This window comes from Eutrigla gurnardus (genome assembly GCF_963514095.1).
Source record: "Eutrigla gurnardus genome assembly, chromosome: 19".
Taxonomy (NCBI): domain Eukaryota; kingdom Metazoa; phylum Chordata; class Actinopteri; order Perciformes; family Triglidae; genus Eutrigla; species Eutrigla gurnardus.
Window position 1 is genome coordinate 14,027,772 of NC_139930.1, and position 11,649 is coordinate 14,039,420.

The following is an 11,649-nucleotide window of genomic DNA, read 5'->3' on the forward strand; positions in this document are numbered from 1 at the left end:
GCTGATAATGTGGGAGCTTAAGTGGCAGTGTGAAATAATTACATTGAGAGCGCATTATATTATATAATCAAAGCGTTTGCAGCAATACACTTAATGCACATTCTCTCGGGCAACTGTATAATTACATACAGAAATGTCCATAAAACAGATAAAGAATATATCACAGCGCTTGTCAGGACACATTATTTCATATTAATTCAGCAACAGCGCTTCGGTTCTATTCTTAATTTTCAATTGTCGCTTTTTTCTTGACTCGTTTTGTGTTGTTATTACAATAAATTAATATCATAGTAGTTTTGCTTTGTACCGCCTTTGATCTCTTCTTTCACTTTCAAGATTTCAAGGTTTAGATTATCAGTTGTTAACCTGAATCTGAAATCCTTTCATAATGGCTGTGTTGGGGAGCCGGAGGTACATCAGTTCAACGTGAGGAGGCTGCTCTCAACAAGCTGCTTATCTCCAAGACCCACATTTCCCTTTATTCACTGCACACATCTACGCTAAGAGAATCACACACCCGGCATGCTAACTGACACACACACACACACACACACACACACACACACACACACACACACACACACACACACACACACACACACACACACACACACACACACACACACACACACACACACACACACACACACACACACACACACACACACACACATTCCTAATTGAACTGTTGACATTCTGTTTTACCAGAGTGTGTGAGATAAAACTATCAACAGACTGGAGGATGAGCGGCACACAATGACTGCAGCCTCCCAGCCTGTGTAGCTCCGTATGTACAGTCGTCGGGGTTAGACTCTACAACGCCGCTGGGACCCAACAGTGATTCTCCAACTCTTTGGCACTTCAAAGCATTTTATTATTATTTTTGATCACCGTGACACACACTGCTTCATTTGACATTTCCTGACAATCAAGCCTCCTTCCTTTAGAGGGACAACATTGGCAACGGGATAAAACAATGAAGGCAATATAGTTTAAATTGTGCTAGCGCAGGGCAATGATCCAACGTTTATCTTCATAGAGACAATGTTATCTTTTGTGTGTGTGTGTGTGTGTGTGTGTGTGCGCCTACACGCGACGGTATGATCCTGTGTGTATCTTTACACTTGTGTGTCTTCTCAGCGCGGCGTTTAACAGACCAACAGTCGCAGATTTTATGAGCCGTTGCTAATGTGAGCTTCTGCAGCCATAAACCACACGAGGAAGAGAGCGTCCCTGTATCTGTGTGTGTGTGTGTGTGTGAGTGTGTGTCCGTGCTACTCGACCATGGGGGAGTTTTCGCCCAGCCGCTCTGATCACCATGTAAATCAGAGCAGTTAAGGAGGACTCACTGACAGGAATCGACCCCCTAGGCCAGCGCGCGCCCAGATAATGTTGCAGTCATTTAGACAAGTGACATGATAAGTAAGCTGCAGCGGCCAACATGGCGAGTGATGCAGGATTTTAGCAGTTTGACGCTAGTTTAAGAGAAAGGTCGGGTGAACACGTCATGGTACTGTAAGCACTAAATGCTTTATCCTATCCTTTTATGCTTTTCATAACATTCTGCAAAATGTAAAATGTAAAATCCCCCCCAAAAAATAGAAAAGAAAGAAAAGACTGAAAAATGCTCTCAGGAGGAAGAGTGTGAGTTGCTCTCATGCCCTCTTAGCAACCTGATTACAAAGACTCGGCCCCTCGGTTGCCCTTGAGTCGACCCTGACCGGCACATAAGCTAGGGGTCAATCACACAACATGCTCTCCTGTCCACGTGTGAGTGTGTGGCTGAGAGGGAAATTAATCACAGAGCTCCATCCCCCAAACACTGCCTGTAACAGTGTCACCAACACAATTAGACTGCCCAGTTTCAGCACATTGACCCAAAGCTAATCCTTGGAAGGGAAAATAAAGTGTTTTGTAGGGCCAACGTTCATGCTGCTACGTCTCCAAATTCAATATATCACACAGTAGGGATGCACTGATGCCACTAATTGTCCGACCAAGTACTTAAATTCCAGTACTTGCTGATACAGAGTACTGATAAGAGTGCTTAATAATACCAGAAATCAGGAAAAGACGCGTTTGCTGAAATATCACACAAAAGTGAGCTTAAATATTTTACTTGACACATTTAAAAAGATATTAACGTCAACTTAACATCCTTAACATTGACTATGCTGCATTTCTACTGCAATATATACCCTGTTGCGGTATATTTTCTGAGCCGATAGAAGGCGGAGCTAAAACACTCCGATTGGTCAGAGAATGGTCACTGGCGAGGACATCCTGCACAAATCCTGCCTCTCAGGACCCGTGTCCACACAGCGCCCTTTTCCGAGTGTTTTTTCAGTGGACGTGAGGGATGCTAGTCCATCATACAATAGTGGATAGAGTCATGATATAGTGTCAAGATGTTGTTGTCATAGAAACATAGAAAAAAGCACTCTGAGCACTTTTTTTGATGAAACACTGAAGCGCTCCCAAACACCCTACGGCTGATTTTTTTTTTTGCCAGGAAAAGGCACCATGTGGACACAGGCCCCTATTATTAAAGTATGTGATGATAATTAAGAAGTGTAAAATAAATATTATTATAGCTCACTGAGGGATGGAAGACCCAGAAATGAATAATGCATAAGCTGTAAAAATGGTATTAGGGAACACACTCCCCTCTAGGACTCAGAAGCAGACATGCAGTCATGTAGCTGTTAAATCCCAGCGGTCTGCAGGCCACCAGCATGCACCAGGCGCTGTGCTCTGTGTGTATACATTCATATGCCATTGTTGCATAGTGCTTTTAGACCACACGCTCACCAATTACGCTCCATTTCATGCTCTAGTGGGGCCGAGCGGCTGGCAGGCCCGCGTTACATAACCACATTACACAGCGTTTACAACTCGCTGTGCACTGAACTAATGTGCAAACACAGCAACACAAGAAGAGCCTGAACATATCATGGGCTTAAAAAAAATATATATACAACACATTCTCACAAAACATGAAAATTGTGACATAAAACCTGTACAATCCATTACACGCGGCGTCTTGCACACATTACTGCCATCCTTCACTTTTTCGCCCCGCAGTAAAAGCGTTTCGGTTCAAGGTGTTGTGGTTAGAAACGCACCCTGTTGGTCACGGCTGCGAACCTTAATGACTCTGTCCATCCCTGCCCGTCTATGTCCATCTCTTCCTGTGTCATCCTGTCTCATCTGCTATAAATTATGTGACCCAATGCCAAGGACAAGACTCACTGGAACAAAAGCAGCCGATTGGAGACTACATGCCCGTTTTTCTTTCTCCAAAAAGCTATTATTTTTAAGAGCACTATTTGAGAACATTTTGCTGTATGTGTGTGTGGAAAGGCAGAGGTCCCTGAGGAGTTTGTGCGCTCTTATTTTTAATAAGTCATGTGCCTGAAGTGCATGCCGAGTGCTTGGATGACAGCGCACACTTCGAGGCATTGTGAAGAGAGACTGAGAGACGAGGGAGAGGCGAGGATGACGGAGAAAGCCTCCGAAAGTAAACAAGCGACCAAAGCGGAGAGATCGACAGAAGGAGAAGCAGGGAGAGATCAAGACGAGCTGGATGTTAATATCCATCCAGCCGCAGAAGCTAATTTTGTTTGAACTCAAGCTGACAACATAGGCCAAAACATCCTAAACCCAGAAAAACAAACCACCATCCATAAATACAACACGGAACTATATTAGGAGTGGTGTCACGCCTGCTAAGTTTAACTTGAAAGCAAAGTAAGGTTGAAGGAGAACAGAAAATTCAAAAACTTCAAAAACCCGTCAAAAACAAAGGAGTGATGGAAAAGCAACACACACACAAACACACACACAAAACTCTGATGCCTTCTCTGTAACATTCTGCAGCCTAGGGCTGATTGCATTAAAAATTCATCCTGTGATTTATCTGCACTCTGCACGGCAAGCCGGACCAACACACTCTGCCATCCTGGCTCTATCTAACTCTCTCTCTCTCTCTCTCTCTCTCTCTAAAGTCACACACATGCACACAAGAGCAGCGTACATATACATCAAAATATATCTAAAAAGATCATCCAGCAGCAAAACAACAAACCATGTCAAACCAGACTTTCAACAGTCCTGATAAACATTTGATAAAAAGCATGAATGGAAAAATCGAAGCAAGAAAAACACAGGTCGATATATAGTCATCGTCACGTCACTACTTTTCATCTTGAATCTGCTGTATTCAGTCAAGCTTATAAACCAGCCTCCGTTGCACTAACAGAAGAGATGTTTGCCCTTTGCCCCCCTTAAATGCATTGCCATGGTTTTATAGGTTGATGGTCTGCCTGTAAAATATTATGACCGGACCCCTTTAGCAGATGAGTTGACACTGTTTGTGGGAATTCTATTACAGTATTGAGTACCGCCATGTCCACATACCAGAACACAATAACATGTTACCGGGTTCAAACAAAAGCTTTTAAAACCTCACCGATTTAAAAAAAAGAAATGTTTTAAAGCATTTTGTTTGTCTTTTACTAAATGAAGATGTCTAAATTGAACATAATATGAGAACTGAAACCAGAAAATTGTTCGAACTTGACCAATCTATACAACACGCACCATAAATATATGAAATAATCAAGGCGAGACGTGAGCATGCGTGTGTGTAGGGAAGGCATGAAGACAGTGGAGATTCATTAAGGGCACAAAGCTCAGCGGAAAGTCCATAAAGAAGCCGTTGGTGTGTTGTGCGGTTTGTGCGTCGCCATCACCGCCAAGGTCACTTACAGTAGTTGCTGCCTCACCATAACAGGAGACTAATCATAGTAGCGTGTTTGCTGCGCACACACACACACACACACACACACACACACACACACACACACACACACACACACACACACACACACACACACACACACACACACACACACACACACACACACACACACACACACACAGGTCTCATTACCCTTGGTTATTTATGAGCTCAAACACATGCCCTCTTCTACTGTGTCCAACCATCAGCAACATCTTGTGTTCTCTCAATCATTCCCCTTTTCCTCCTCCCTCCATTCTCCCACCCTCCCCTACAAACCCCCTCTTTTCCCCCACTCATTTCTCCTCCTTCCTCCTCTTGTTCTAGTTTTTAATAATTCATCTTCTGCTCTGCTTCCCCCTTGGGGAAAAGCTCCCACTGTCACAGGCCAGGAGCATTAATCAATCCCTCGTCTCTCCCTCTCTCCCTCCCTCCCCCATTTCTCCACACCACACTTCTCTTTTTTTTTGCCTTCCTTATCGCTTTTCACCCGTCATGCTTCTGTCCATCACTTATGTTTTTATGGTCTTATCTGCGACCACTTGTCATTCTGCGCTGCTTGCTTTCATCTTTTGAGACGCCCTCTCCTCCTCCTCAATGACACGCTGGATCTTTTTCTGCATCTTCTTCCTCCCGTAACGCGCCCCGTGCACTATCACGTACGGAGCGAACCTCATTTCTAAATTCATTCAGTATTTGTGATTTTGCACTGGTAGAAAAGTATAGCCCAATGAAAAGGAATCATCCATCCTTCATATTTAACATCAACAAATGACTATAGGCAGGATGTAACACATTTATTCTTTGCATAATTATAGGATATCTAACTACACAAAAATAAGCATTTGGAAGATAATAAATTCATAGTTTTTAGATCACATTCGCAAGAAATAAACCTAATAAACACTAAGTAATTGAACAGTTGTTGAACACCGCCGTCTTCTTCCGTTTCCTCTCATTGTCCTTCATCTTCTTAATCTCCTCTATCACTTTCATTCTTCTGTCTTCTCCTTCTCCTCTTCCCCAATGTAAGTCGGTTTATTTCCTCCCCGGCTACCCAAAGGTACACGTTTCTATCTGCACGATCTCTTATCAGCTTGAACTCTTTCAACCTCCAGTCTGGAGAGTGTTTCCTTACTCTTTTGTGGATAACTCACTTGCATCCCTCCACAACACAACCTCAACACAGACATTCACACACACACACTGGCACTGACACACGGAGAGTGTATTACCATGCCTGCAGCAGGAATGGTCGCACGTTTCCTTCCTTCTGACGCCCTGCTCCTGGAGGTTTGCTGGGCGCGTGGCGGGGGTGCAGAAGCAAGGTTACCGGTCAGGATGTTGCTGTCACGCCGGTTCTGCTCCTCATGTGCTCCTCTGTCGCTCTGGCCACCACTCCACGAGAGGCTGTGCTTCTAAAAGGGATGGAGAAACGGAGGGGATGAAAGGTTGATCAGTGCGGGAAGATGAAATGCTGCTTCTTCTCTTCCACATAAAAAACACACAAAAACTGAACAAAACAACAAACTCCTTCAGAAACAAAGAGCCAAACAGATCAAACAAAGACTGTAGCATGATGGTCATCTAACCAGCATCTCTAAACCTGCAGAGCCCAAGTCCACCATTCCTTCATATATCCCCCTGTTAACACCCAATTCACCCTGACACAGCTTTCTAGGCGGGGACCCCCGTCCTCCAGCAAGAGATCTGACAGAATGGTTGATCGACCCATGTGGAGATAGACATGCATGTGGACACACACACACACACACACACACACACACACACACACACACACACACACACACACACACACACACACACACACACACACACACACACACACACACACACACACACACAGGCCTTCATTCATTTTTCATGAGCTGGCCGGGGTCTGGGGCAGAGGGGGGGGATGAAATACAAACATGGACTTGTTTCTATACACAGGGTTCCACACTTGAGCCCAACACACCCTCCTCCATTCACACACGCAAACACGTTGACAGGCGACATGTAAACTAGTCTTTCTTCTGTTCTTCTATAAAAAAAAAAAAAAGGCCCACAGGATACAATGACTGACAAAATGACAAAAAAAATATGATGCATGTCTCAAAAACACTGTGTTTTACTGTAAATCACTTCAACTGCCCCCTGTGATGAACAGTAGGGAGGGTGAAAGTGGGAAAAAAGGGACTGAGCAAACTCTTGCTGATTGCAATGTCAAGTGTTTGGTGAGAGTCGGACCACAGTGCTACGGGGTGCTCCTTTCAAAACTATTTGTGACAGTAATGGTACGACCCATATATCTTCCCGGCCTTTATTCCTTTCAGTGAACAGAGGTGACAGTAAGTAATACTGAAAACTCTATTTAACTCTGAATACACAACAAAACAAATGAATCATTCAATGACTGTGAACCAATTCATCAAAAAAAAAAAGAAAATAGTAAACGCAATCTTAAACTTCAATGGAGGTACTTGTGTCGCTACCTTTAGCTCATCTTAGGGCACCGTAAAGTAAAGTCAACATCTGGTGTTGCTATGAACACACTGGCCGGTTTTATCAGCGCAGAGCAAACGGAGCCGAACAGATATACAACGTTCCTATTCACAACATGAAATGTCAACAGTATCGCCACTGACAGTACACAGACACATCTGGTCACACTCAAACCAGACCAATGACATTTAAAGCTGTGCGTGTGTTCACACCAGAGTGTATGAGAGGATTTCTCAAAGGTCTCCCAGATTCGGGGGTTGCCTGTTCAAACAGGTGTGGAAAAATGCGGCGGACAAAAAAAAAAGATTATTTAAAAAAAAATGTAGCTAAAATGGGATTTAATAATAAAAAACTTAAATGTATGATGACAATAATGGGATTGATAGAAATGAATAGGCTGATATTTGGATCCACTTCATTTGTAATTTAGAGAGAAAGACTGATTTACATTTACTGGAGTCAGATCAAAAAGGAATTAAGTACTAAAATGATTTCAGATATTTTATCTTGCCTAAAACTACAGTAAATCCAAAAATGGGAGGTCTGCTACTAACATTAATTTGCATTATCCATTCATCTGCTGATCAGTGTCCAGATTAATCATTTTTATCTATAAAATAACAGAAAATGTAAAAAATGCCCATCACTTTCCCAGAACCCATATTCAGTATCCAAAGAAATAAAACCCTCACTGAAACCAGATTCTCTGTCAGTTTTGCTTAAAAAATATGGAAATGATTTAATTTATTCATCAGGAGCAGATACATTTTTCAGTTGATTGGCTGATCGTTTTAAACAACAACAAAAAATGCCTCCAAAATAAACAGCGCGGTGCCAGAGCCTCATTACTGCAGTTGAGTTTGATCTTGCAAAACCCATCGTCTCTGAGGAATTCAAGCAGGCACTGATATGGGGAACAATACATAAAATCATGTGGCAGCATCCAATAGACACATGCATCTATTGAAGCCCATTACAGACGCCAGACAGAATCTCTACAGTTGAACGTTGCAGAACTGTTCTTTTTTTTAAATAAATAAACAGTCTAATGTGCAGAGCATCTCAAAACCCTGCACATACATGCAGGGTTTTATCTGGATGCTGTCAGGGGACAGAGACGATAAACACACATGTGTGATTGTCAGTGAGTCGACCTGCTGGGGGATTAAACTGTGGAGAAGCTGCAGCCTCTCACTGGGATGTGGCGATTAAAAGGAGAGGAGAGATAGAGATGCACCGAGTAGAAAAGACATTGTGAATGGACAGGAGCACGTAGGACAGCGGGCCAAAAAGAGGCAACTCTAAGGGCGATACGCAGTGGTGTAAGGGGACAGAGGGGATCGGATGAACAACAATCAGTGGCAGATATTGAGCCGGCCCCCTCGGGCAAACAGACTCCGCCAAAGGCTGCTCCTCATTTTCTCTCCAGGTCTCCCCTCTTTAAGCCCCGGGAGCCCCGCTGGACTGTCACACTGGCAATTACCTCCGCAACACACCTGGCAGTGACAGCGTCTGTGTGTACGCAATTGTGTTTCGCCAGCTACCTTACAGCCAACACTTTGTGCCTGAGAAGGGCGGGGAGGGGGGGGGGGGGGGCACTTAGGGTTGTATGCACACGATTATAGTGCAGGCAAACAAACCCACGTACAGACACAAAACACCCCGCCAAGAAGCAGCAGCAACAACAACGACGTGCCAGCCCCACCATTCCATTCTCATTATCAAGACAATTCACCACCGATTCCCGTCCTTTGTCTCTCTCTCTCGTGGTGCTTTCCTTCTCATTTTGCTTTATAAAATGTAATCGGAAGAAAATGCACTGCTTATGTTGACAGATTCAAAGTCTAAGAGGAGCCCACCCTCCTCCGTCTCCCACTGGGACGGAGGGCGACCGAGGGGACCATGTTTTCACATTCATGGCTGCGTGTCGCCTGTACAGAGAGGAGCTGCCTGCTTGCTCGTAAATCCTCTTGTGGCTTTGTTTTGCTTGGGCTCAGACTGTCCAATTATTACACCCCCCCCCCCCCCCCCCCCTCCCCCTCCCCATCTCTTTTTGTACGCCTCCCACCAGTATCCACTCTCCACATTTCATCTTCTCTCTTATTCACACCATCCTGATGGGTCATTAATGAATGCTTGTGTTTTCCTCCAGAGAAGCAGAAAGAAGAGGAAGCGGGTGGGGGTTGGGGTGCCTCATTAATACTAGTGGTGGCTCATTGACATTAGCATGTGCACACAAACAGGCATGCAAACACCTTCACCTCTATTTGGTCCTATCCTAGAAGTTTATGCATTAGGAAAATGCACACACACACACACACACACACACACACCTGTGCGGTGTCCTTCCCGTGCCAAGACTTGGCAAAAAAACATCCCGTATTCCCTACAGAGATCTGAGGATTAAGGCAGAGAATGAGAAACAAGGGATGGGAAGTGATTGAAAGATAAAGGAGAGATAGCAGAGCTGGGGGATTTGCTGAGACGGCTCTGAGCAGCAATTTACACCTTTCTCATCTGATAACCATCAAACGAGATGAGCAGTGGAGGAGACGGAGTGAACGGAGACAGAGGACTGACGGAAAAAAGCCAGAGAGCGTGCTAATTAGTGTCGGAGGAGCTAATTTTCACAATATATCCCCCGTTTTTAGAAGGGTTGTTTATTTCACTGCATGAAAAGTGGGATTTTCGTCAGTTAGCGGCCCTGTAAATTGACGTGGAAGTTCAGGTTTACGACTGCAAACGGCAATTTGCAGGAAACACCGAAAACTGACGTAAATTGCCGGGAATTGACGTGGGCCTTGCTTGGCAGTTGTCCCCCCATGACCCCCCTCCCCGTAATCCTAGGGGAGGCTTTAACATGTAAATGAAAATGCTGTGAGCTATACAAATGCAAATCAGGGTAGCAGGGGGAGTTTTCCCCCAGGTGACATTTTTCTGAAAGGTGTTAACTTCATTTCATCTTCATTCAAAGATATAACTTCATTTCATCTTCATTCAAAGATACACAAAACAATTTGCTTCAACAATTACTTTTAATCAGGCTTTGCCACAAAGGTAAAATGTACATTCATGCAAACAACATCACAGTCTCCTAGAGCTCAACCACTGTGCATAGTGGCATGACTACAGTGACCCTTTCTGTGCTTAAATGCACAGTGGATGTGTTAACCACACATCTCCCAGCAATGCGCTCAACAGGCAGAAATGATGCTGGGTATGACGTGTCTGTTCCCTGCAAGCTCCAAACTTCTATTGACTTTCCATAAAAATGTCTGTCCGGATGGGGATGAAGCCAGGAAACTTGCGCAGTAACATGTTTAAATGCAGTACCTTTTGACACAACATTAACAACTATAAACTGCTTTATAATGGCTGGTCGTAGTTCTGCTAGAGGGTCAAGGATGGGTTCATAGATCATAGATCTCGGCTGTGTTCGAAATGCCATACTAACGTCCTACTCGTACTTAATTGTGACGTAAATTTGAGTACGTAGTGCGTTCACATACAATAGTATGTGAATTTGTGCACGCGAGAAATGCCCGGATGTATACTGCATTGGCAAGAATTTCTGAGTACAGCGGACCTTGCTAAATCTACTCAACTTCCCAAAATGCATTGCGGCTCGTCTGACTTCACAAGTTTTGGATAATGGCGGACGACTGCGGTGATTCTGGCGAGGAGCCCGACACAAACCGCGTACACATGTAAGTATACTGTAACATGACTTTTACGTTTCCAGCTGACTTTTAAATCGTATTGATAATGAACGTTACTTTATTGTTGTTGGCATTGTACGTTAACGTTACGAATCGAAGGTCCTTCCAGCCGGCTAGCCTACTGACGCTAATTTACCATTTAGGGGTTAGCGAGCGCAAGCGAAGCGGAAAATGTGCCGTTTTACCGACGTTAACTAGTAATATAGTGCTTATGTTAAACCGTGGTTATATATTTACTAACGGTGATTAATAACGCCGTGCACCGTTGTCCGTTAAAGGGACTGATGCAGACACCGGGCGCCTCATTCAGTGGGGGGAACGATGACGAGACGTTCACGTTCACCGGCAGCAGGAATGCTGCTCTGAGAGGCTTCACTTAAGAAAATGTGGTTTAAATGTTATAATTCTTATATCCAGGACTGCTGGAGACTCTCAGGATGTCCCAGGACTGCTGGAGACTCTCAGGATGATTGCGGTAAGAATATGTTCGGTGACTGCTAGCTAAGCTAAAATTAGCAAAGCAAGCCCAAGCTAAAAGTAGCTTAAAAGCTAATAGTCCAAGCTAAAAGTAGCATAGTAGCCTTGTAAAAGAACAAGAGAGAGGAACCAGTGTAACGTTAAGTT

At 44.1% G+C, this 11,649-nt stretch overlaps 1 protein-coding gene across 3 annotated transcripts in view; it reads right to left on the reverse strand.

Moving 5' to 3' along the window:
* The window catches only part of strbp (spermatid perinuclear RNA binding protein), a 66,908-nt gene that overhangs the window by 19,870 nt on the left and 35,389 nt on the right, over positions 1–11,649 (reverse strand). For all 3 annotated transcript variants that reach the window (XM_084034637.1, XM_084034636.1, XM_084034638.1), the window contains exon 3: positions 6,037–6,219. In XM_084034637.1, the coding sequence (XP_083890763.1) occupies positions 6,037–6,039 (3 nt within the window). In that variant the 5' untranslated portion in view covers positions 6,040–6,219. The remainder of the gene's footprint in view (positions 1–6,036; positions 6,220–11,649) is intronic.